A 27,053-nucleotide genomic window follows, 5' to 3' on the forward strand; every position below is an offset into this window, starting at 1 on the left:
ACTTGAGGTGGGAATCCCACCTTGGGTAGGTTTCCCTACACATGGAAGGTTTTGGGTTGGGGTCTTATTCGAAGACTTGTAGTCCAACACTTGGGGGTTCCACCTATATAATGAGGGGCAAGGGGAGGGGGCCGGCCACACCAAGGCAACCACCTTGGCCGCACCCCTTGGAGGCCGGCCACCCCCTCTCCCCAAACCCTAGCCGCCCCACTCCTCCACCTCTCCCGCAACGCTTAGCGAAGCTCCGCCGGAGATATCCATCGCCACCGCCACCACGCCGTCGTGCTGCCGGATTCAAGGAGGAGCTACTACTTCCGCTGCCCGCTGGAACGGGGAGAAGGACGTCGTCTTCATCAACACCGAACGTGTGACCGAGTACGGAGGTGCTGCCAGTTTGTGGCACCGTCAAGATCTTCTACGCGCTTTTGAAAGCGGCAAGTGATCGTCTACCGCAGCAACAAGAGCCTCATCTTGTAGGCTTTGTAAATCTTCAAGGGTGAGTCTCGTTCATCCCCTCGTTGCTCCCGTCTTCTAGATTGCATCTTGGCTTGGATTGCGTTCTCGCGGTAGGAAATTTTTTGTTTTCTATGCAACGAATCCATACACCAAACCCAAGAAGAGGCGGCCCATCTTCCTCCTCATGGCCGCTGCCGCCGTCGGGGTCGGCGGTGGCGGCCGCGTCCGACTGCCAAAGTCAGGGGCGGTGGTGGTGCTTCCATTGACTCCCCTTCGCGCGGAGGAGGCGTCTTCCAGGGGCGGCGGCGGTGGACGACAGGTCTGGTGGTGGTGGCCTTCAGCTACTTCACCTAGATCATGGCGGGAGACACGGTGGTGTGGCGGAACTCGGTGGAGAAAGGGAGGCAGCGGGATCACTACTGACCTCCACCGGCCGGGTTGGAGGAGGAAGATGGACCACGGTTCTAGCCATGGCAGCGGCGTGGGGGCCGGCCGTTCCGGCTTTCATGGTGATGGTCCTAGGGTTCTTCTTTCACGAAGATGAAGACATTCCGTATGCCGATCTTTCTTCATCTAGCCAGAGTGATGAGTTCCGGAAGGCTCCGACAGCGAATGGAACAATGCATCTTTTGCCTGGAGTTCACAGGATCGGGTGGTATTCGGTCGCGCGCACCCATGCTTTTATTCCGACCGTTTGGTTCCGGAGGGAGCGGCGCGAAGCTCTGTTCTATATTGACATCAAGAGACTTTTGGTCCATGGTGAAGTCAGAAGCAGAGAATTTCATGAAGGCGGGATTGGGGGATTAGGTAAAGAAGGTTCAAGTCTCCGCGATGTTGAGGAACTTGCTTGGTGTTCCGGGATTCGCAGCAGTGGTATGAAAGTGGGGGCGGCAGCACAGGTGAAGTTCAGAGTCCTACCTTTCAGGGTGAAAATCCAAGGTCTGGGCTTAACTGGTTGTGCCTGACAATGACCTTGTTGGAGTCATTGTTTTGAGAGCGGAGACTATCTTCGGGGTGAAAACATAAGATCTTTGATCGGGCGATGACAGCATTGGTGCATTGTTCCCTTCTTGAAGGCGTCGCTTTTGGAGGGTTTGTATTCCAGGTGTTGTCTAGGGGTGGATGTATTACTGTTGCTAGGCCTGTGATACTATAGCAGAACTTTTTCTTCTTAGTTTTCTTTTATCTTTTTTGGCTTTATGCATGGTGCACTTGGTATCTTTTGATATTAATATATTTCCTTTATCGATTTTTTTCTTTAAATCTGCTCTTCCATCACCTATAGGCCGTTGATCGATTCGCACAGTCTTCAATTTTCTTGGGACTTAGTTTTTTCCTATTAGTACAGGGTCAGCCTTAATTCAACATGAATATTCTGATAAATACATCCTTACATGAAATAATAGAAAATTATTATATTCCCTCTCTCACAGTTTATTAGACGTTCGCGTACCTCTAGGTCGCAAATTCGATCAAGTTAGCATTAGTTATATGTTATAAAAATTATATAATTAGAAATTTTAGATGTTCTATTTTCCAATGATATAATTTTTGCATTATATAATTTAAATTATATATGTTAAATTGGTGACCTAGAGATACGGGAAAGACTAGTAAACCTCATGATCTCCCTACTTGGGTTTTGGTCCGACTGAATTAATTGCCGTGCACGTAGCATGTGTGCTAGCACACCCATGAAATGCAAGTCAAGGAAAAGAAATAAAACGCCCGGAAAAACTACATGTATATGCATAAATGTACAAGCTACATACCTCTGGCTAGGAATTATGCGATAAACTCGCATGTACACGGGCTGCCGGGGACTTTGATCCAATGTTAGCCAATGGGGAACTAAAAGGGATGCCCTGTTGGGGTCTCCTCGTATTTCAGTGGATTCCTGACAAGTTATTTACCAGTACTTTTGATAATCAAGGAAGGCGAGGATTTGACAGTGGTAGTTACGGATCTGATCTGAAGGAGTCCTATAACCAACAGCGGGAGCATGGACATCCCTGATGGTTTATGTGCGTACTGACTAAGTTCAAGCGAACCTTGTGTTACCCATATATCATTTTCTATTGCTTCTCGATATAATGAAAGCCCGAGGCGAGACTTTGGTACCTCGTCATTTAACTTTTGATCACTATACCAATTATTCTAGTTTGGTTTCATTCTCTTTTCTCATTTATTTTGATGTCTTTGTAATTACTATCGTATTGCATGGACTGGGAATTGCTAGACGAGTCATGTGAGCGGAGATGCTCTTACTCCCTCCGTTTTTATTTACTTTATGTTAGGTTTTGCCATAGTCAAACTTCGCAAAATTTGTCAAAAATATACAATATTTATAATACCAAACATGTATATAATATAAAATATACTGTATTTACTATTTCAATACAACAGATTTTATATTGTAAATGTTTATGTTTTTTCATTAGTATTTGATCAAGATCTACAGTCTGGATGCCGAAGTAATTGTCAATATCTATCATAAACACATATATAATATAAAAATATACTTCATTACTATTTCAATACTCCAACAGATTTTATGTTGTAAATGCTCATATCTTTTCATTAATATTTGGTCAAAATCTACAGTCTGGATGCCGAAGTAATTGTGAAGGGAGACTTGCCACCGTCCGTGGTTAATATAGACAGCTAATCACTGTCCACCAAAGATATTCGAAATCCACCAAAGATATTCATTCACGCACGGAGCCGTTACGATCTTATCTCGTCGTCATCCCAAATTTCCCAAGTCGTTTCCTCCTCGCGAGGATCCCAGCTAGGGTTTACGACCTGCCGCTCCCAATGCTCGTCTGGCGGCGGGGCGTGGTGGTCGAGCCCGTCAGGGAGAGGCACCAGGCGCTTGTCCTCCGCTTCCGCCGCCGCGGGTCAGCAGTACCTCCCCATCCCTCTGATCCATGGTGGTGCTATTGTATTTCCTCGGATCCTCTGTTTCACGTTCTATGGATTCTGACCGTTTCGTGCTTTTTTTTGTTGGACGGATCCAATTTCGCTCGCAGGCTGCAGCCATGGGTGGAACGCTAGGATGACCGCGGAGGAGATCGACGCCTGCGAGGTATGCGCTCAACTGCGATGTCTTGCTGCTCTGTCTATGATCACAGCCACTGGCTGAATAATGAATATTGTAGTCAATATGGAACGATTCTGCAAGGAAACATACATGATTGTTAGCAACTTCACAAATCACAAGTGTATAGGCGACGGAGGACATGGTTGGTTAAGACTTAAGACCTCTTGTTATCAAACGGGGGTTTGTTTTCTGAGTTCTAATCACGGGGGATTTAAGTTTGGGAACCAGGATTTTGTATCCCTTATCTCAGTGCAGACCTCAGAGTGCTGATACTTGAAAGTTGAAATAGGTAAACAGTTTTCTTCTTTTCGTCTATAGCCATTTTGAAACTAATCCTTGCAACTTCCCTTGTCAACAAGTTCTAGTCCAGTACTTCTCAACACAACGTGTATTTTAGTGTATATACTACTCACGACTTTGGATCCAACTCTCTCTTATGATGCATGTGCAGTGGTTGAAATCAATAGCCCATATTATACACCAGATTAGGAAGGGAATCCACAACTAAGCCATATACGGATTAAATCCAAATAGTTGTGTCTAGATTTGGGCAGGACTCGAGTAGGCAACATATGACAGATGATCCATAGTTGGCTTTTTAATATGTGCAAAGTCCATGCCACTCAGTGCTGCTGGACAAAAATAATCGTATGCAGGGTTTGAACCAACAATCAATAGTATCACACATATGCATGTACATGATAACCAATTTGACTAGTTGGGTTTCATGTTTCTTGTGAAAGGAGGAACTGTAGTAATGATGGCAGCTAGTTATTCTGCACAAACACTACAAGTCCACAACATGCTATAGAAATTCTAGATCGTTGATCATGTTATGCTAACTTCATTCCATTGTGATCATAATATAGAACATTTGACGAGCCTGCCCATTTACTATGTGCATATAACTACTATAACATTTGATCCAGTGTGAGTGTTTCGGTGTAGCACGCTATTCATATCATGTACTCATTTTGATATTGTAGTAATCTGGTTTAATCTTCATGATTTATGTCTGTCTGCAATATCCGCTATTTGTGGATGTTTAATTTGAACTCATCTTGTCTCCACCCCATGTTTGCATCCAAGATAATATGATAATATATACAGGGGCGGAGCTAGAGAAGTGCATACCAGAGTGCCAAGCTCTAGAAAACCTTGTCTTAACTTGTTCCATTTTTCGTTGGTCTTGGCTTGGGATTTTATCATCAATATCTGAAGCACACTTTTCTTATTTGTTGGTCTATATGCATTTCTAATTGTTTTTCTCTTCTTCATTTATGTTGTGTGTGTCAAAAATTTCATATCAGGTACATGATGGTTTGGTTGACCGTGGTCCGTCCTGTTGGATAGTTGGCCTTGGCCACATTCTCCCTATTCACATGTTGTCAGAGATCTTAATAGTTACTTAAGGTGCTACCATGCTCTTTGTCAGAGTATGTCATTCTCTTAAGTTTATAGTGTCACTCAGCTTCTAATGCACCGACCCCTCATTAGATACAATGACCACAACAAAAACTAAAAAGAAATGTATCCAAAGTTATCCCTGTTATGCATGGAGAGAGAAACAATGCAAAATATTCTCACCTCAATGAATCTGTCTCGCGAGAAAAGGGGAACCAAGTACTATATAATAGGAGGAGATGGAGTGTACAAAACAAGACATAGCTGTGTATATAAATAGAAGGCTCGCAACAAAATCTTCTCCCGAGATATGAATTTATTCGATGCCATTAACTGCAAAAGAGAAAATATTCCCTAAATGAATAAGCGTTCTACCGCTAAGTGATATGATAATTTATACATGTAGCAAATGACAAGTAATAATACAATATGGAAAATTGTATTCATAGTGCTAAAATAGCACTAAAACAATAATTATCCATCAAAATATCACGTATACAAATACCATACTAAAACCGGACTAATCCACCGAAATATATGATAAATTGATTATCAAAAATGTTGTTATGTTTTCGATATTCCATGAGGGAACTTTCATTTTTGTTAACATATTAATTTTGTCGAACCGAAAGAGCAACATAAAGAAATATATTTGCATTACCTTGTGCAATCATATGCATATTTGAGTAAACTTTTGGATACGAAGAGTGTTAGAATGCAAATATGAAAGGGATATGGTGGTGGTTTCCTTTTTCTCAAAATCCGGCTTTCACGTGTTTACAAACCCATTCTACTGAAGAGAAAAAATGATATATCGTCCCTCCACCCATCCCAAATTCCCCAATTAGATTCCAGAACTATGGCTAGGGCCGCGCCTAATGATCTAACGGCGGTAGGGCATGGTGGTCGGGGCCGCTAGCGAGAGGCACCAGGCGCTTCTCCTCGGAACCGGCTGCCACCACAGATCAGCACAGTACAAGTACACTAACGAAAAAGCATGTAGTGAAGGGCCTCATTATCATGTGGTGAAGGGCACAATAGTGGGAAGACTATGAGTAGGAGTGTGGTGTACTCGTGTATCACGGAATCAGAGCAAGGGTGACTTCCATTCAAAGCAAAAGGGATTTCCACCAGCAAATGATCTCACTTGTTACATATTTTTGGATTGTTGGGAATTAAAAAATGGGGATTTGTGCCTTGTGAATGTTTATGTACACAAGCGAATCGTATTGCCTAAATTCATAGAAATATTAACTTTATGTTAAATGTTGAAAAGTAGCGCACTATAAAATTCTATTTTTAACTCTATAACAGAAAAGATATCTAACATATGTAAAGTACCATGCTCTTTCTTATTTGGATCTTAAGAGTTACTCCCCCGTTCCGATCTAATTGATGCGGGAGTGTACCAACATACTCGCCCGCGGGGCTACCATTGTCGTCAATTAAAACGGAACCGAGGTAGTATTTTTAAGGTGGTACCATGCTCTTTTTCTTATTTGGATCCATTTCAAATAACTCAGAGAGTTAATTTGAATGTCAAATACCATGTGGTAATTAATGTAGCACTTAGTTCACCTACTAGCCGAGTTAAGTATTATAGTTTTAAGCTGTTAGAATTGATGGCTAACACACAGTATATGAACTTAAACTATTAAAAAAAGTGCATACATTGCATATTCTCATTCTAACACTCTTAGTGTCTCAATTTTACTTAATAACACTTATGATTGTACAACATGTTGCGAATACAATTTTGTATGTTGCTCATTCGGTTCTACTAACAGATATGCTACCGTACGAGAACGAAAGTACCCTAACAGACAATCCAAAACAACACGAATTCAAAGATCAGATTTATTATATAATTTGGTGAAATAGTTCGCTTTTAGTATTTTTTTTTGTATATTTGATGGATAATTATTGTTTTGGTGCTATTTAGCAGTATGGACACAATCGTTCATTCTTTATTACTACTTGTCATTTGTTAGATCTATAAATTATCATATCACTTGTAGTATGACTATTTATGTAGGCAAGATTTTCTTTTGCATTAAATGTCATTGAGGAAATCCATATCTCTGAGAAGATTTTGTCTCGGGTCATCTATTTATACACATGGCCATGTTTTATTCTTCATACTCCATCTCCTCTTACTATATAGTCCCTTTCGCCCCTTTTCTCGCGAAACTCATTCATTGAGGTGAGAACATTTGCATCGTTTCTCTCTTTGTGCCTAACGTGGATAACTTTGGTTACATTTCATTTTAATTTTTGTTGTGGTCAGGGCCGGCGCATCATAAGTGGAGTGGCAATATAAACTTGAGACAATGAAATACTTCGAGAAAGAGCATGGTAGCACCTTAAAAATAACTCTTTTCTACTACAATGTCAAGTTAAAATAACCTCATTGGGTGCCGTGTGTTGTCATTCTTCTATCTTTGTTTCTTGCCATGCTACGATGATGCCATCAAGACATGACTTTGGATGTTTTCTTATCTTGATTTATTACCTTTTCTACTGCAATGCCATTGCATACATGGATACGTCTTCATGTGATTGGGTCGGGTGTTTAATGCCTTTGAGTATTTTGTAGTGTCCTTATCCATGTTCACACTCCTGCATCTTTTAGTTTATTTGTATGTGTACACAAAATTAAGCATTGAGTTCGCATTGCATTCGGTACTATATATTCACCCCTTTGGACTCTTCAAAATCCAACTTAACCCACACTTGTGCCCTCCTCAATCCTTTCGGTGCTTTAGTTACGCGACAACAACTCTATGATTGATTTCCTCAAAAGTCATAATCATGAGCTTCATGAGCTATGCGGGATTGAAGCCGGTTGCTCTATCCATGTCTCAAGGTGAGGATGCTCTATCGAAAAGTATCTATATAGGTCTATTTGTGGATGCTTTGATGGGGATTAGCTAGGCTATACTGGATTGGTAATTCACATCTTGATAAAATTAATATATTACTCCCTCCGATCCAGAAAAAATGTCGGACAGGTTATTTTACGAAAACAACCTTGCGTTTATCTTGTACACAACCCGCACTCCATGTCACTTGGAGCAAGCGCGCGTGGGTCGCTGTGGTGGCATTGGCCAGATCCTGATGGTCTAGTTTCGTGATTTTGGAAGGGTGTAACTGTAAAACGCTATTGTACTAACTGCCCGACGTTTTTTCCGGATCGGAGGAAGTAGTTGTTTGTGATTTCTAGTATTGACAACTTCCCTTTTATCATGCAATGTGGTTTTTCGCCCTTGTTTTGTTAAGGAAACAATTTTATTTTAGGTTCTGTTTGGATCATAACCAACGGTTACCTTACCAAAATCTTGGCGTTGACCGGTAATATAGGCCACCGTTTGGTTTGAAGCCCACTTCCCTGAACCACACCAAATTATTGGTCATCTAGTTCAGATTTCACGCCAACCGCTGGCGAAACACGAGCGAGCAAATGGTTAGAAAAAATATTGACACGCCCTTGATTTGGCGTGGCTGGCCTGGGCATGAACCAAACACCCCTTAGATACTGCATATAAATTCGCAATTGCAAGAATTAACATAAATAGATAAGCAACGACATTTTTTTCACTTGCCTTGTGCAATGTAAGAATGTATATCTCCTCTAAGGTTGATAGGAGACTTGAATTACCTTTTCACCCTTCTCAAATTTGTGAATTTGTATGTATACACATGATTATGTGGTGTGGTAGCATTACATCCTGTACTACATATCCGCCCCTCTGGACTCTTCCAAATTCAACCTAACCCACTCTTGTGCATTCCTCCATCTTTTGGCGCTTCGTTGATTTCCTTGAAAACGTAATCATAAGCTTCATGAGCTACGAGGTATTGGAGCTAGCTGCTTTATCCATGTCTCGACGTGAGGATGCTCTATCAAAATGGATCTATATGGATCCATTCATGGATGCTTTGAACGGGGTTTCAGCTAGTTTGTATTGGATTGATCATTCCAGACTGATGAAAATGGATATATTTGTTTCATTTTTGTTTTTGATATTGACAGCTTCCCTTTATCATGCATGGTAGTTTTGCATCCTTGTTTTGTTAAGAAAACTATTTTAAATAATCACGGATAAAATTATAATTGCTACAATTACCATAAATAGTTGTGCAACTACAAATTTTACACTTGCCTTGTGCAATGCAAGAATGTATATCTCCTCCAAGGTTGATAGGAGAGTCGAATTGCCTTTTGGACCTTCTCAAATTGAAACCTTCTAAAATTAGTATTCTTGTATGTGTACACACGATTATGCGTTGTGTTCGCATTGCATCCTGAACTATATATTCATCCCGCTGGACTCTTGAAAAAACAACCTAACCCACACTTGTGCACTCCTCCATCCTTTCCGTTCTTCAAGTATGCCACGATAGTTTTATCGTTGATTTATTCGAAAGACGTAATCGTCTTCATGAGCTACGAGGGATTGGAGCCAGTTGCTTTATGCATGTCTCAAGGTGAGGATGCTCTATCAAAATGTGTCTGTAAAGGACACTGTAGTTTTTCATCCTTGTTTTGTTAAGAAAAATAATTTATTTTGAATATCGCGGATAAAATCATAGTTGCTAGAATTACCATAAAAATCCCTCTCTTTCCTGCGTCACCCACGTGGCGACGGCGAGGGAACCCTAGCTGCCACCCAACAGAGCCCTCTCTCCCTCTCTTCCCCCTTCTCACCGCCGCCGGTCGGTGCCGCCGGGCGAAGCCCGGGAATTGGCGGCAGCGGGGCCCCTTCTCCCCCTCACATGGAGGCTTTGGCACGGGCCGGTGAGGGCGATGCGCTGGGCGAGGGGCGTGGCGGCTTCGCGGTGGTAAGGGTGGAGCCAGCTCACACTGCTGCGCTACTTGCGGAGTAGCGGTAGTTGGGTGGCGGCGGCAGCTGCAGCCGTGGTGCTGCAGCCTGCCAGCAGGGACTTTACGGGCCCAATCTGGGCCCTGGCCAGGCCCAATATAGGCCTGGTGTGCTCCTGCTGTGTCCAGCGGTGGAGGGTGCACTCCTACGACTGGCTGCTGCGCGGCTGTGACCGGCGGCTGATCCCTCGCTCACCTACCTCATTCGAGTCGGCGGCCCCATAGTGTGCTGCTGTCCTGAGCTCACGGACGCCAGGGCGGCGGCCCCAGGAGGTAGATCGCGCAGGCGTCTTTACGGCTAGCGGCGCGGTGGTGATGGCGTTGCTCCTTAGTCATTTGAATGCGAGGAGCAGGCAACCTGTGATCCTGGTGTTGACGGAACTTCGGCAATGGTAGCTCCCAGATCGCGATTTGGAGGCTGGGCTCAGTGTGCGGTCCGAAATATCAGGCGTGTGCGATGATTTGTCTGGGCGAAAGCTTTGCGTTTCGACGCCAACTGCGGCGATACATGCGGGTGTCGTAACCCTCTTGAGGGCACCGTTGTGGGTACATTTCCCCGTTAGGGATCCGGGTGAAAACCTTTAACCGTCGCGGTCTCAACGACAACGGCGCTGTGCGTCGTTATCTTCTTAGGGGCGTCGTCGTGGAGCTTAGATTCCACTGGGTCTCGTTCTGGTGTCTTTAGTGGCAAGTTTTGGTTCCCTTGTACTTTTTTGTTTATCTTTGATCTACTTGTTTGTGGCTTCATTTATAAAGCGGGTTGAAAGCCTATCTCAAGGAGGATCTCTAAGGTTAATAGGAGATTCACATTACCCTTTCGCCCTTCTCAAATTGGTACTTTTAGCTTTATATGTCTATTGTTTTGTTTTGTTTTGTCTGGTACTTTCTCAATCAAGTACACCCTCTGTCCCTTAATATAAGATGTTATCACAACATATATATTATGGGACAGAGGGAGTATTAGGTAAGGTTTGTAGTGATAGTAATGACTAGTGAAGTGGTCGGCAAGGTCAACTGTGCCTGGTGGTAACCAACTAACTGGTCGGTGAGGCCTATGGTGGTGATTGGTGTTCCAGGCAGTGGCTGGGAAGAGCTGTGGTGGCCGAAATTAGTTAACGCATGTTTGCAGTGACTAGTATAGCTAATTGTGGCACAATGCATCATAGCAATAGCTAGTAAGGTAGGTTATGTGTGACAAATGGATGAAAACGGCGATAGAGGAGAGGTGAGAAGCATAACTGATAGAGTGCATGTGTTTCGCTAGCAGAGTTAGTGGTTGTGTTGTGCAAGAAGTAAGCGAAACTGGTCATGCTGATGGTCAGTACTCAGTAATGGCATTAACAAATGGGAAAACAGAGGCAACAAAGAAGTGTTAATTGACAGGAGAACCATGTGGCCATTGGCTGTTTATTACAAACTCTTGGGGGAAAGAGGAGAGATAGTTTTTCACTTACACTTAATATTGTGCAAAGTGCAAACCCAGCGGAACGTTTGCAGACTTGTGAATTACTATGGCCTTTCTAAGAATAGAGTTTATTTACAGGAGAACCATGTGGCCATTGGCTGTTTATTACAAACTCTTGGGGGCAAGAAGAAGAAAGAAGAGATAGTTTGCCACTTACACTTAATATTGTGCAAAGTGCAAACCCAGCGGAACGTTTGCAGTCTTGTGAATTACTATGGCCTTTCTAACAATAGAGTTTATTTACCAGTTCTTTTTAATCTTGGAGAAGATTCACTTGCTAACATAAATTTTACAACATACTAGCCTGGTGGCTGAAATATTCCTTTGACCATGTCCTCGAATAAAAGCTGTGCACGCCAAACTGTACCCGTCTTCATTTTACATTATTTTCACAATCTAGTACAATGAGGTAATCATCAGAATTCTCCCAAAAAAATGCTCTGGTTCTTGAGGTGGCATCTGTTGGACACTTTTTTCCAGTTCAATGCATAGTTTTGGTTTTTGAAACGCCCTAAATTTTGTTTTATGTTATAGCTGGAATTATGAATAGGAAAGTATATTCTGGTCAAATATTTGTTGCGTGATTGTGTAGTACACCTTGAGGCTTGAGCCAAACTGTGCACACTTATAGTGTGTGCGGTGTTTGTTTCCGACATCGGATAGAACACCTAATATATAAGCCCTTATTATTATTTGATATGCCAATCAACTCTCTGAGATTTGTCTGATATGTAAAATTAAGCATTAGGTCAATGAAACATGGGCTCAAGGATATTGAATAGTTACTGAATATATGTTCTTTGCAGTAATATATTGTATTGACATTTATCGAAATGTGTCACTTCAAGTAATGAAAAAATGGAAGTATAAAAAAACTGAAAGCAATTCTCATTATGACGACTTTGTTCGTACCATTGTTTTTTTTCAAGGATTTTCCTTTTACAGAAAAGTAGTAAAATATATCCTGCAAATTTCTCTAAATTTCGTCATCGTAGATTATGCATAGATGTGGCTGAGTAACGTACATACCTGGGTGCGTACACAAGATAATACTACTGATGTCCAAAATGAATGTGTTTGTATGTCTTTTGTGGAGAACATAAGTATAGGTTGGGTTAAAGGGATTGGACACAGCCTCTAATTTTATAAGATCTAGGATTTTTTTTTCTTGTTATACTTGTTTAATCAATGGTTTTCAGCTATCTGTGCTGAACTTTTAGTCTTGGTTCACTTGACTATTCGATTGCTCACTTGTTTTACTGTAGGGACCCCTGATGGATTTATGGATCTTAAAAATGTAATTAATAATGCATGGTTTGTGGCATTTGGTTCCAGGTAGTGGACCACAATCTTCTGAGGGCTCGAAGTCGGGTCTTGGTGAGGTAAGTTCTTCCCAGTTTACAATTCGAAATGCATTTCTGAACTTGGTAGCACTGCCGATGCTTCATAATTAAAACGATTATGTTAATGCAGACAAGCCCTGACTTCAGTGGTGCCAGTTTCTCGTTGGATGACGACAAGATCAACGCCTACGACAGCATCCTGAACCTCCAAGCGCCTGACTTCACCACTGTCATGGCAATTGTGCACGGCGAAGGGTACTGGACCGAGGTTGCGTGCTACTTCCAGGACTCTGACTTCGTGACTCTCCTCAACTTTATGAACAGCCTCGGGCTGGAGGCCGTCGAGGACGAGGACTTTCTTTACTTCGCCAATGCCGTGAGCTTCGCAAACAGCTTCGGGAAGGAGTCCAACGAAGAAGACGACATGGTCAGGGTGTTGCTGAATGTGGATGATGTTTCTGAAGAGTTGTGAGCAGGCAGGGGGGAGATAGAGCGTAGGGCATGCTCTGCCATCATCTGGAAGACTTGAGTATGCTTGAATATGAAGTTGTGTGGCACTGGGTTATTTTTTCTGGTATACCAAAACTATGAATTTTATTCAGATTGGTTGATGTGTTGTATGGCTGATGTCTCCGTGCCGTGGGGCAGAGAGGTGATGTATGTTTGTTTCTTTTTTTGATGGATGGCAGTATTTTATTTGCAGTACTTGTTTATGTTTGATTTTCTGAACTTTCAAGCTTTTGCATATTCTCATATTACTTTGTTTTCTGCATTCTCTGTGCTTAAAATTACTTTGTGGGAAGGAAACTAGGCAGTGCGCTGGAAGAACTGTCACCGCAACAGATCGGAAGTGAATTCAATAAATTGATTAAATTTTAGCTTGAGTTCGTTTCCAATGCACAATGCAATAATATTACCTGAAGTTTATAGGAACTTCACATACAACACTATGATCCCTGGCTCCTTTTGGACCATGGAAATCGAACTATCAGTTGTGCGAAAATGTCCGAGCAACTAGGCTGTCCGCGCATGAATCTCCAGGTTTGAAGTTTTTGCGGGAGATCATTAGGAACAGGTCATGTTGTGTGATGCCTGAGCCGGGCCTTGAGAGGGACAAGTTCGATGGGTGCGAACTTGTAGGGATTGCACTGCCTTTGATCATGTCACTGGAAACTTTTGCACAGTAAGTAGGAGGACTACTAGCATTTGCGTTAAATATAAATATACAAGCGTGGAGATTTGGTGCACATGACACCAGTGATTCCTTATTTTGAAAAATTGAAAATCATATTTATATCTAAAATCTCTAAAATTATTGCATTGTGATTTTGCATGCTTGTAATATATATCATTGGCGAAGTCCGAAGATGTTTTCATTCTTTTTTTGAAACTTATAAGTAAGTTTTTTGCAGTCATCAGCCCCATGGCATGGGTAGATGCCATGGCGTGACAAGGTATCTAACCGCGCCACCATGGGACCTACTTTGGGCCTCGTGGATTTCCCAGTTGACTCCTTGTGTCCATCGTCTTTATTTAGATGAAAAATTTCAGTGGTATTTTTTTAATTATTTAACTCCACGAAAGTCACTAAAACATAAAATATGAGAAAAGAGATTTTCCGCCTCCCACTAATTAAATACGAAAACATGAGACTTTGTATAAAAGTACCATAAATCATCTAAATAAGTGGAAATAATGCAATATCTATGCAGATAACAATAAAAACTATCCCTATATGATGCATATATGATGATATAAATGCATGTATCACATGGCGCTGGCTTTTTTTTCGAAATGAGGGAAATATCGCCCCAGCTTCTGCATCCAAAGGATGCACACGGTTTTTTTATTAGATTATTCACAACACCTTACAAGAGCAATACAAAAGATCAAACTCGAACCCACGGGGATGTGCCGGTGAGTTCGTGAAGGGGAGCAAGGACATGGGAAGATCCGGCGGAGGAGCCATTGGAGACCTGCAGTGCACACGTCCGAGGCGCGAGCATGGACGGCTGTGGCACATGACCCGAAGCTCGTCCTTTGGAGGCACCGTCCCCCATTTGCAAGGACTTGTCCCTAAGATCCAAAAAACATATTTAGTAACTCCGCAACTCTTCCGATATTTCTCTGAAACAATAATAACAACTCTGGAATACTTCCAGTAGTTTTTCTCTCACGTATTGAAATCCCAGAACAATTCCGAAACATCTCCGAATTTTGTATGTCGATGATCCCTGGACAATTTTGATGTCGCTATCTCAACCACATATCATATATAACACTTATATGAATTCTCACAAAATATTAAATTACTTTAAGCATGCGACCCAACAGGTTTGGTAACACACAAATGTGACTCCAAAACTTATTCGGATCAATAACCAATGAGAATATGGACGTCCGTGATGGCTCGTGTGCGTACACGATTAACTTCGAGCGAACCTTGTGTTATCCATATATCATTCCCTATTGCTTCTCGATATAATGAAAGCCCCTGATTCAACTTTTGATCACTATACAAATTATCCTCGTCGGTTGCATTCTCTTTTCTTGTTTCGTATTCAGAAGTCTTTGTGATTACTATTAAAGTTTGTCTAGCAAGATGAAGTGACATCCCGAGGGACCAGAGCATATGTCTCCATATCTTGTTTGGGCCGAGAACTGTTGGACGCCATTTGAGTCATGTGAGTGGAGATGCTCTTATTCCCTCCATTTTTTTTTTTTGCTTCCACACATTCTAGGTTTAGTCAAAGTCAAACTTCGCAAAACTTAACACAAAATAAATAAAAATGTCAATATCTATAATACCAAACACATATATAATAGTATTAAAATATACTTCATTACTATTTCAGTACAACAGATATTATATTGTAAATGCTTATATTTTTTTATATACTTCATTAATATTTCAATACAATATATTTTATATAGTTCATTAATATTTCAATACAACAGATTTTATATTGTAATAAATGTTCATATTTTTTCATTAATATTTGGTCGAAATCTACAGTCTGGATGTCGAAGTAATTGTGAAGGCAGACTGTCACCGTCCTCCAAAGATATGGTATTCATTCACGCACGGAGCCGTTACGATCTTGTCTCGTCGCCATCCCAAATTTCCTCCTCGCGAGGATCCCAGCTAGGGTTTACGACCTGCCGCTCCCCGACCGCGCCCAATGCTCGTCTCGCGGCGGGGCGTGGTGGCCGGGCCCGTCACGGAGAGGCTCGTCACGGGGCTTCTCCTCCGCCTCCGCCGCCGCGGTTCAGCAGTACCTCCCCATCCCTCTGATCCATGGTGGTGCTATTGTATTTCCTCGGATCCTCTGTTTCACGTTCTATGTATTCTGACCGTTTCGTGCTTTTTTTGTTGGACGGATCCAATTTCGCTCGCAGGCTGCAGCCATGGGTGGAACGCTAGGATGACTGCGGAGGAGATCGGCGAGGTATGCGCTCAACTGTCATGTCTTACTGCTCTGTCTATGATCACAGCCGCTGGCTGAATAATGAACAATATGGAACGATGCTGCAAGGAAATGTATAGGCGATGAAAGACATCGTTGGTTAAGACTTAACCTCTTGTTATCAAACGGGGGTTTGTTTGCTGAATTCTAATCACAGGGGATTTGAGTTTGGGAACCAGGATTTTGTTTTTCTATTTCAGTTCAGAATTCAGAGTGCTGATACCTCAAAGTTGAAATAGGTAAACAGTTGTCTTCTTTTCGTCTATAGCCATTTTGAAACTAATCCTTGCAACTTCCCTTGTCAGCAAGTTCTAGTCCAGTACTTTTCAACACAACGTGTATTTTAGTGTATACACTACTCGCGACTTTGGATCCAACTCTCTCTTATGATGCATGTGCAGTGGTTGAAATCAATAGCCCCTATTATACACAAGATTAGGAAGGGAATCCACAACCAAGCCGTATACGGATTAAATATAAATAGCTGCGTCTAGATTTAGACAGGACTCGAGTAGGCAACATATGACAGATGATCTATACTTGGCTTTTTAATATGTGCAAAGTCCATTCCACTCAGTACTGCTGGACAAAAATAGCTTGAACCAACAATAAATAGTATCACACATACGCATGTACGTGTTGGGTTTCATGTTTCTTGTGAAAGGAGGAACTGTAGTAATGATGGCAGCTAGTTATTCTGCACAAGCACTACAAGTCCACAACATGCTATAGAAATTCTGATCGTTGATCATGTTATGCTAACTTCATTCCATTGTGATCATAGTATAGAACATTTGACGAGCCTTCCCATTTACTATGTGCATGTAAGTACTATAACATTTGATCCAGTGTGAGTGTTTCGTTGAAGCACGCTATTCCTATCATGTACTCCTTTTGATATTGTAGTAATCTGGTTTAATCTTCATGATTTATGTCTGTCTGCAGTATCCACTATTTGTGGATGTTTAATTTGAACTCATCTTGTCTCCACCCCATGTTTGCATCCAAGATAATATGATAATATATGCGGGGGCAGAGCTAGAGAAGTGCATACCAGGGTGCCAAGCTCTAGAATAGGGTGAAGGATCATAAGAAAAACTTGACTTAACTTGTTCCATTTTTCGTTCGACTTGCGGCTTGGGATTTTATTATCAATATTGGAAGCACACTTTGCTTATTTGTTGGTCTATATGCATTTCTAATTGTTTTTCTCTTGTTCATTTATGTTGTGTGTGTCGAGAAATTTCATATCAGGTACATGATTGTTTGGTTGACCATGGTCCATCCTGTTGGATAGTTGGCCTTGGCCACATTCCTCCCTATTCAAATGTCCATGCTAGCTCTCTCAGTTAAGATGTCAGAGATCTTAATAGTTATTTAAGGTGCTACCATGCTCTTTCTCGGAGTATGCCATTCTCTGAAGTTTATAGTGTCACTCAGCTTCTAACGCATTGGCCCCTCATTAGATACAATGACCACAATAAAAACTAAAAAGAAATGTACCCTGTTATGCATGGAGAGAGAAACGATGCAAAATATTCTCACCCCAATGAATCTGTATCGCGAGAAAAGGGGAACAAAGTACTATATAATAGGAGGAGATGGAGTGTACAAAATAAGACATAGATGTGTATATAAATAGAAGGCTCGCAACAAAATCTTCTCCCGAGATATGAATTTATTCGATGCCATTAAATGCAAAAGAGAAAGTACTCCCTAAATGAATAAACGTTCTACCGCTAAGTGATATGATAATTTATACATGTAGCAAATGACAAGTAATAATACGATATGGAAAATTTTATCCATAGTGCTAATATAGCACTAAAACAATAATTATCCATCAAAATATCACGTATACAAATACCATACAAATACCGGACTAATCCACTGAAATATATGATAAATTTGATTATTAATTTTTTGTTATGTTTTCAATATTCCATTAGGGAACTTTCATTTTTGTTAACATATTGATGTTGTCGAACCGAAAGAGCAACATACAGAAATATATTTGCATTACCTTGTGCAATCATATACATGCTTAAGTAAACTTTTAGATATGAAGAGTGTTGGAATGCAAATATGAAAGGGATATGGTGGTGGTTTCCTTTTCCTCAAAATCCGACTTTCTCGTTTTTACAAACCCATTTTACTGAAGTGAAAAAATGATATATTGTCCCTCCACCCATCCCAAATTCCCCAGTTAGATTCCAGAACTCTGGCTAGGGCCGCGCCTAATGATCCAGTGGCGGTAGGGCATGGTGGTCGGGGCCGCTAGCGAGAGGCACCAGGCGCTTCTCCTCGGAACCGGCCTCCACCACAGATTAGCACAGTACAAGTATACTAATGAAAACCATGTAGTGAAGGGCCTCATTATCATGCGGTGAAGGGCACAATACTGGGAAGACTATGAGTAGGAGTGTGGTGTATCACGGAATCAGAGCAAGGGTGGCTTCCATTCAAAGCAAAAGGGATTCCCACCAGCAAATTATCTCACTTGTTACTGTTTTTTTGGATTGTTGGGTATTAAAAAATAGGGATTGATGCCTTGTGAATGTTTATGTATACAAACGAATTGTATTGCCTAAATTCAAAGAAACCATAACTTTATGTTAAATGTTGAAAAGTAGCGCACTATAAAATTCTATTTTTAACTCTATAACAGAAGATATCTAACATAGGTAAAGTACCATGCTCTTTCTTATTTCGATCTTAGAGTTATTTTTAAGGTGGTACCATGCTCTTTCTAATTTGGATCCATTTCAAATTAATTCATAGAGTTCATTCGAATATGAAATACCATGTGGTAATTAATGTATCACTTAGTTCACCTACTGTCCGAGTTAAGTATTATAGTTTTAAGCTGTTAGAATTGATGGCTAACACATAGTATATGAACTTAAACTATTAAAAAAGTGCATACATTGCATATTCGCATTCTAACACTCTTAGTGTCTAAAGTTTACTTAATAACACTTATGATAGTACAACGTGTTGCAAATATAATTTTGTATGTTGCTCATTCGGTTCGACAAACAGATATGTTAACAACGAGAACGAAAGTACCCTAACCGACTATCCAAAACATAACACGAATTCAAAGATCACATTTATCATATAATTTGGTGAAATAGTTCGGTTTTAGTATGGTTTCTGTATATTTGATGGATAATTATTGTTTTGGTGCTATTTAGCAATATGGACACAATCGTTCGTTCTGTATTATTACTTGTCATTTGTTACATGTATAATTATCATATCACTTGTAGTATGACTATTTATGTAGACAAGATTTTCTTTTTCATTAAATGACATTGAGGAAATCCATATCTCTAAAGATTTTGTCCCGGGTTATCTAATTATACACACGCCCATGTCTTATTCTGTATACTCCATCCCCTCTTGCTATATAGTCCCTTTTCCCCTTCTCTCGCGAAACGTATTCATTGAGGTGAGAACATTTTGCATCATTTCTCTCTTTGTGCCTAACGTGGATAACTTTGGTTACATTTCATTTTAATTTTTGTTGTGGTCAGGGCCGGCGCATTATAAGTGGAGTGGCTAAACTTGAGACAATGAAATACTTCGAGAAAGAGCATGGTAGCACCTTAAAAATAACTCTTTTCTACTGCAATGCCATGTTAAAAATAATCTCATTGGGTGCCGTGTGGTTTCACTCTTCTATCTTTGTTTCTTGCCATATTACGAGATGATGCCATCAAGACATGACTTTTGGATGTTTTCTTATCTTGATTTACTACCTTTTCTACCGCAATGCCATTGCATACATGGATACATCTTCATCTGATTGGGTCGGCTGTTAAATGCCTTCGAGTATTTTGTACTGTCCTTATTCATGTTCACACTCCTGCGTCTTTTAGTTTATTTGTATGTACACAAAATTAGGCATTGTGGTTGCATTGCATCCGGTACTATATATTCACCCCTTTGGACTCTTCAAAATACAACTCAACCCACACATGTGCCCTCCCGAATCCTTTTGGTGCTTCAGTTACGCGACAACAACTCTATGATTGATTTCCTCAAAATTCATAATCGTGATCTTCATGAGCTATGCGGGATTGAAGCCTGTTGCTCTATCCATGCCTCAAGGTAAGGATGCTCTGTCGAAATGTATCTATATAGGTCTATTTGTGGATGCTTTGATGGGGTTTAGCTAGGCTATACTGGATTGATAATTCACATCTTGATGAAATTAATATATTAGTTCGATGTTGTGATTTCTAGTATTGACAACTTCCCTTTTATCATGCAATGTGGTTTTTCGCCCTTGTTTTGTTAAGATTTGTTTATTTTAGATATTGCATATAAATTCACAATTGCAAGAATTAACATAAATAAATAGATATGCAACTACATTTTTTTCACTTACTTTGTGCAATGTAAGAATGTATATCTCCTTTAAGGTTGATAGGAGACTTGCAGTACCTTTTTATCCTTCTGAAATTTGTAAATTTGTATGTGTACGCACGATTATGTGGTGTGGTCGCATTGCATCATGTACTATATATCCGCCCCTTTGGACTCTTCAATATTCAACCTAACCCACTCTCGTGCGTTCATCCATTCTTTGGCGCTTCGTTGATTTCCTTGAAAGACGTAATCATAAGCTTCATGAGCTACGAGGTATTGCATCTGGCTGCTTTATCCATGTCTCAACGTGAAAATGCTATCAAAATGGATCTATATAGATCCATTCATGGATGCTTTGAATGGGGTTTTAGCTAGTTTGTATTGGATTGATCATTCCAGATTGATGAAAATGGATATACTTGTTTCATTTTTTGTTTTTGATATTGACAGCTTCCCTTTTATCATGCATGGTAGTTTTGCATCCTTGTTTTGTTAAGAAAAAGTTTTTAAAAAAATCATGGATAAAATTGTAATTGCTACAATTACCATAAATAGTTGTGCAACTACAAATTTTACACTTGCTTTGTGCAATGTAAGAATGTATATCTCCTCCAAGGTTGATAGGAGAGTCGAATTACCTTTTGGACCTTCTCAAATTGGAGCCTTCTAAAATTAGTATTCTTGTATGTGTACACACGATTCTACGTTGTGTTCGCATTGCATCTTGTACTATATATTCGTCCCGTTGGACTCTTCAAAAAACAACCTAACCCACACTTGTGCACACCTCCATCGTTTCCATTCTTCAAGTATGCGACGATAGCTCTATTGTTGATTTATTTGAAAGACATAATCGCGAGCTTCATGGGCTACGAGGGATTGGAGCCAGTTGCTTTATCCATGTCTCAAGGTGAGGATGCTCTATCAAAATGTGTCTGTATAGGTCTATTCGTGGATGCTTTGATGGGGTTTTAGCTAGGCTGTATTGGATTGATAATGGCTGATTTGATGAAACGAATATGTTAGTCTGATTTAATTGCTTTTGATGTTGACAACTCCCCTTCCATCGCAACACTGTAGTTTTTTGTTCTTGTTTTGTTAAGAAAAAGAATTTATTTTGAATGTTGCGGATAAAATCACAGTTGCTAGAATTACCATAAAAATTCCTCTCTTTCCTGTGTCACCAATGTTTGGCGACGGGGAGGGAACCCTGGACGCCGCCCAACAGAGCCCTCTCTTCCCCCTTCACAGCGTCGCCGGATGGTGCCGCCAGGCGTAGCCCGGGAACTGGCGGCGGGACCCCTTCTCCCCCTCGCATGGAGGCTTCGGCACGGGGCGGGATGGCCGGTGAGAGCGACGTGCTGGGTGAGAGGAGTGACTATCTCGGTGTGACGGTGGAGCCAGCTCAGGACGGGTGATGATGGCGTGGCACACGGCTGATCAACTTGCGGAGCGGAGGTAGTTGGGTGGCGGCGGCAGCGGCAGCCCTCGTGCTGCAGCGTGCCAGCAGCGACTTTACGGGCCCGATCTGGGCCCTGGCCATGCCCAATCTAGGCTTGGTGCTCCTGCTGTGTCCGGTCAGCAACTGTCTCCAGCGGTGGAGGGCCCACTCCTACGACTGGCTGCTGCGTGGCCGTGACCGGCGGCTGATCCGTCGCTGATCTACCTCATTTGAGTCGGCAGCCCCATAGTGTGCTGCTGTCCTGAGCTCACGGACGCCGGGGCGGCGGCCCCGGAAGGTGGATCACGCAGGCACCTTTACGGTTAGCGGCGTGGTGGTGATGGCCTTGCTCCTTAGTCATTTGAATGCGAGGAGCAGGCGGTCTGTGATCCTGGTGTTGACGGAACTTCTGCAATGGCAGCTCCCAGATCGCGATTTGGAGGCCGGGCTCATTGGGCGGTCCAAAATATCGGGCGTGTGTGAAGGTTTTTCCGGGCGAAAGCTTAGTGTTTCGACGCCTACGGCGGCGATGCATGTGGGTGTCGTAACCCTCTTGAGGGCACCATTGTGGGTACCTTTTCCACGTTATGGATCCGGGTGAAAACCCTTGACCTTCGCGGTCTCAACGATAGCGGCGCTGTGTGTCGTTACCTTCTTGGGGGCGTCGTCGTGGATCTCCGATTCCCCTCTGTCTCGTTCCGGTGTCTTTGGTGACAAGTTTTGGTCCCCTTGTACTTTTTTGTTTATCTTTGATCTACTTGTTTCTGGCTTTATTTATAAAGCAGGGCGAAAGACTATCTCGAGGAGAATCTCTAACGTTCATATTAGACTCACATTACCCTTCTGCCCTTCTCAAATTGGTACTTTTAGATTTATATGACAATCTATTGTTTTGTTTTATCTGGTACTTTCTCAATCAAGTACACCCTCTGTCCCATAATGTAAGATGTTATCACAATATACATATTATGGGACAGAGGGAGTATTAGTTAAGGTTTGTAGTGATAGTACTGACTAGTGAAGTGGTCGGCAAGGTCAACTGTGCCTGGTGATAACCAACTAACTGGTCAGTGAGGCCTATGGTGGTGATTGCTGTTCCAGGCAGTGGTTGGGAAGGGCTATGGTGGCCGAAACTAGTTGACGCATGTTTGCAGTGACCAGTATAGCTAATATGTGGCACAATGCATCATAACAATAGCTAGTAAGGGTAGGTTTTGTGTGACAAATGGATGAAAACAGCGATAGAGGAAAGGTGAGGAGCATAACTGCTATAGTGCATGTGTTTCACTGGCAGAGTTAGTGGTTGTGTTGTGCAAGAAGCAAGCGGACTTGGTCATGCTGATGGTCAGTAATGGCAGTGTTAATTGACAGTAGAATCATGGCCATTGGCTGTTTATTACAAACTCTTGGGGGCAAGAAGAAGAAAGAGGAGAGATAGTTTGTCACTTTCACTTAATATCGTGCAAAGTGCAAACCCAGTGGAACGTTTTCAGTCTTGTGAATTACTATGGCCTTTCTAACAATAGAGTTTATTTACCAGTTCTTTTTAATCTTGGAGAATATTCACTTGCTATCACAAATTTTACAACATACTAGCCTGGTGGCCGAAATATTCCTTCGACCATGTCCTCGAATAAAAGCTGTGCACGCCAAACTGTACACCGTCTTCATTTTAGATTATTTTCACAATCTAATACAATGAGGTAATCATCAGAATTCACCCCAAAAAATGCTCTGGTTCTTGAGGTGGTGTCTGTTGGACCCTTTTTTCCAGTTCAATGCATCGTTTTGGTTTTTGAAACACCCTAATTTTTTTGTGTTATAGCTGTAATTATGAACAGGAAAAGTATAATCTGGTCAAATATTTGTTGCATGATTGTGTAGTATACACCTTGGGGCTTGAGCCAAACTGTGCATACTTATAGTGAGTGCTGACATCTGATAGAACACCTAATATATAAGCCCTTATTATTATTTGACATGCCAATCAACTCTCTGAGATTTGTCTGATATGTAAAATTAAGCATTACAGGTGAATGAAACATGGGCTCAAGGATATTGAATAGTTACTGGATATATGTTCTTTGCAGTAATATATTGTATTGACATTTATTGAAATGTGTCACTTCAAGTAATGAAAAATTGAAAGTATAAAAAAAACTGAAAGCAATCTCATAATGACAACTTTGTTCGTACCATTGGTTTTTTTTTTCAAGGATGATCCTTTTACAGAAAAGTAGTAAAATATATCCTGCAAATTTATCGTAGATCATGCATAGATGTGGCGGAGTAAGGTACATACCTGGGTGCGTACACAAGATAATACTACTGATATTCAAAATGAATGTGTTTTTATGTCTTTTGTGGAGAACATAAGTATAGGTCGGGTTAAAGGGATTGGACACAGCTTCTAATTTTATAAGATCTAGGATTTTTTTTTCTTGTTATACTTGTTCAATCAATGGTTTCCAGCTATCTGTGCTGAACTTTTAGTCTTGTTTCACTTGACTAATCGATTGCTCACTTTTTTTACTGTAAGGACCCCTGATGGATTTATGGATCTTGAAAATGTAATTAATAATGCATGGTTTGTGGCATTTGGTTCCAGGTAGCGGACCACAATCTTCTGAAGGCTCGAAGTCGGGTCTTGGTGAGGCAGGCTCGAACTCTGGTCTTGGTGAGGCACATCCTTGTGAGGGCTCGAACTCCGGTCTTGGCGAGGTAAGTTCTTCCCAGTTTACAATTCGAAATGCATTTCTGAATCTCGGTAACACTGCTGATGCTTCATAATTAAAACAATTATGTTAACACAGACAAGCCCTGACTTCAGTGGTGCCAGTTTCTCGTTGGATGACAACGAGATCAACGCCTACAACGGCATCCTGAACATCCAAGCGCCTGACTTCACCACCGTCATGGCGATTGTGCACGGCGAAGGGTACTGGACCGATGTTGCGTGGTACTTCCAGGACTCTGACTTCGTGACTCTCCTCAACTTCATGAACAGCCTCGGGCCGGAGACCGTCGAGGACGAGGACTTTCTTGACTTTGCCAACGTCGTGAGCTTCGCGAACAGCCTCGGGAAGGAGTCCGACGAAGAAGACGACATGGTCAGGGTGTTGCTGAATGTGGATGATGTTTCGGAAGAATTGTGAGCAGGCAGGGGGGAGATAGAGCGTAGGGCGTGTCCTGGCATCATCTGGAAGACTAAGTATGCTTGAATATGAAGTTGTGTGGCGCTGGGTTATTTTTTATGTTATACCAAAACTATAAATTGTATTCAGATTGGTTGGTGTGTTGTATGGCTGATGTCTCCGTGCCGTGGGGCGGAGAGGTGATGTATCATGTATGTTTGTTTCTTGTTTTGATGGATGGCAGTATTTTATTTGCAGTAATTGTTTATGTTTGATTTTCTGCAATTTCAAGCTTTTGCACATTCTCATATTACTTCATTTTCTGCATTCTCTATGCTTAAAATTATTTTGTTGGAAGGAAACTTGGCAGTGCGCTGGAAGAACTGTCACCGCAACAGATCGGAAGTGAATCCAATAAATTGTTTATATTTTAGTTTGAGTTCGTTTCCAATGCACAATGCAATAATATAACCTGAAGTTTATAGGAACTTCACATACAACACTATGAGACCTGGCTCCTTTTGGACCATGGAAATCGAACTATAAGTTGTGCGAAAATGTCCGAGCAACTAGGCTGTCCGTGCATGAATCTCCAGGCTTGAAGCTTTTGCGGGAGATCATTAGGAACAGGTCATGTTGTGTGATGCCTAAGTTCGATGGGTGCTGAACTTGTAGGGATTGCACTGCCTTCTTGATCATGTCACTGAAAACTTTTGCACAGTAAGTAGGTGCTGGGCGATGTTGTCCATGGCGTCGGAGTGGACGGAGCAAGGTGGAGGCTCTGCGGAGTTCGAGGATCGATGACTTCCCGTCCGCTGGGGATGCTTCCGTTCCAAGGTTCAAGGAAGTTGCAGTGGAGGCGCGCCGTCGGCACGTCTTGCTCGCCGTCGACGAAGATGGGATCCATGAGGGCTTTCTTGTATTTTTCCTCTTTGTGTTGGATCTTTCTGTAAGAATCATGGGTTGATATTGTCAGTTCCTTTTCGCAAAAAAAAAAAAAAGTAGGACTGCTGGCATTTGCGTTAAAAATAAATATGCAAGCGTGGAGATTTGGTGTACATGACAACATTGATTCCTTATTTAAAAAAATTGAAAAGCATATTTATATTTAAAATCTCTAAAAAAATATTGAATTGCGATTTTGCATGCTTGTAAGATATATCATTGACAAAGTCCGAAGTTGTTTATAGTTTTTTTTACTTATAAAAATGTTTTTAAATATTTTAAATATAGAGGATCACTAAAGTTCATATGCCAGAAGAACTTTCCGTGCAAATATGAGAAACTTATGTGAAATTCCAATTTTTTGGTTTATCTTTTCCACCGTCTTATTTCCCAAGCGTTGTTAACCGACTTGGGCATCTGCCGACTAGTTTATGCTTCCAAGTCAACATCCTGGCCAGCATCCATGAGAAGGTTCTGAACATTTAGGGCATCTCCTAACGACGAGACCTAATGAAGGTTGCCTATTTCGGTCCGTGCAGATAGGGGGCAAGACCCAACGATGCATCCAAACAGACTAAGGGGGCCCCGTTTCTAGCCTAAATTTGGTATTGAATTGCAGTAGTGCGGACATCTTCCGCGTCCTCCTTTTTTCATCCTCGGGTTCTCCGGTTAGAGGCACACTTACACTTCCTCTCCCTCTACTCTTATACGAAACCCGTTGTCGCAGCCGCCCAAGCCCTAGCGAGCAATGGAGGACACTCCGTCGCCGGCCACCACCTCCACCTCCGCTCCAACCCTGCTCAAGCTGAAGAAAGAGCTCACACCGGTGCATCGAGCTCTTGAGACCAATAAGCGTGTCGGGCGGAGAGACAAGGCCAAGGCATGTATGGCCGAAGCCGAATATGCCGCCACCCTTTAGGCATGAACCACGCCAACACCATCGTGGCCCAAACCATCACCAATGTTGTGCTCCTGCTCAAGGAGGAGGCACTCACCGTCACCCTAGCCAGCGCCTGCATAGTTCGTGTCTCCCTTG

The 27,053-nt window shown here is 41.7% G+C and overlaps 2 protein-coding genes across 9 annotated transcripts; both read left to right on the forward strand.

The window, feature by feature from the left end:
* The first annotated feature begins 3,161 nt into the window (after positions 1 to 3,161).
* On the forward strand, positions 3,162 to 13,382 carry LOC127298559 (uncharacterized). Of its 6 annotated transcripts, XM_071819848.1 has the most exons (6): positions 3,163 to 3,389; positions 3,489 to 3,544; positions 4,670 to 4,972; positions 7,251 to 7,318; positions 12,646 to 12,692; positions 12,784 to 13,382. In XM_071819848.1, the coding sequence occupies exons 4-6, from the start codon at positions 7,294 to 7,296 to the stop codon at positions 13,123 to 13,125; spliced, it is 414 nt and encodes a 137-aa protein (XP_071675949.1). In that variant the 5' UTR covers positions 3,163 to 3,389; positions 3,489 to 3,544; positions 4,670 to 4,972; positions 7,251 to 7,293; the 3' UTR covers positions 13,126 to 13,382. The 6 variants fall into 6 exon arrangements, 4 of the variants coding, with proteins under 4 accessions (XP_071675949.1, XP_071675946.1, XP_071675947.1 ...); XR_007849858.1 differs by lacking the exons at positions 4,670 to 4,972; positions 7,251 to 7,318 and having other exon boundaries at positions 3,162 to 3,389; XR_007849859.1 differs by lacking the exons at positions 4,670 to 4,972; positions 7,251 to 7,318 and having other exon boundaries at positions 3,162 to 3,356.
* Positions 13,383 to 15,677: 2,295 nt separating this feature from the next.
* Positions 15,678 to 25,333, forward strand: LOC127298557 (uncharacterized). 3 transcript variants are annotated; one of them, XR_011744737.1, is made up of 4 exons: positions 15,678 to 15,954; positions 16,053 to 16,102; positions 24,547 to 24,659; positions 24,752 to 25,333. XR_011744737.1 is itself a non-coding variant. In XM_071819844.1 (3 exons), exons 1-3 carry the CDS (start codon positions 19,699 to 19,701, stop codon positions 25,091 to 25,093), a joined length of 480 nt encoding a protein of 159 aa, XP_071675945.1. In that variant the 5' UTR covers positions 17,260 to 19,698; the 3' UTR covers positions 25,094 to 25,333. The 3 variants fall into 3 exon arrangements, 2 of the variants coding, with proteins under 2 accessions (XP_071675945.1, XP_051184368.1); XM_071819844.1 differs by lacking the exons at positions 15,678 to 15,954; positions 16,053 to 16,102 and adding an exon at positions 17,260 to 19,723; XM_051328408.2 differs by lacking the exons at positions 15,678 to 15,954; positions 16,053 to 16,102 and adding an exon at positions 19,732 to 21,407.
* Positions 25,334 to 27,053: the final 1,720 nt, after the last annotated feature.

Source organism: Lolium perenne, chromosome 5, assembly GCF_019359855.2.
Source record: "Lolium perenne isolate Kyuss_39 chromosome 5, Kyuss_2.0, whole genome shotgun sequence".
Taxonomy (NCBI): Eukaryota; Viridiplantae; Streptophyta; class Magnoliopsida; order Poales; family Poaceae; genus Lolium; species Lolium perenne.

Coding starts and splice junctions, on each gene's coding strand:
- LOC127298559 (XM_071819845.1), top strand. CDS start 12,618: ATGCATGGTTTGTGGCATTTGGTTCCAGGTAGTGGACCACAATCTTCT. Junction 12,693..12,783: donor CGAAGTCGGGTCTTGGTGAG/GTAAGTTCTTCC, acceptor ATGTTAATGCAG/ACAAGCCCTGACTTCAGTGG.
- LOC127298557 (XM_051328408.2), top strand. CDS start 21,362: ATGGGCTACGAGGGATTGGAGCCAGTTGCTTTATCCATGTCTCAAG. Junction 21,408..24,546: donor TGCTTTATCCATGTCTCAAG/GTGAGGATGCTC, acceptor ATTTGGTTCCAG/GTAGCGGACCACAATCTTCT. Junction 24,660..24,751: donor CGAACTCCGGTCTTGGCGAG/GTAAGTTCTTCC, acceptor ATGTTAACACAG/ACAAGCCCTGACTTCAGTGG.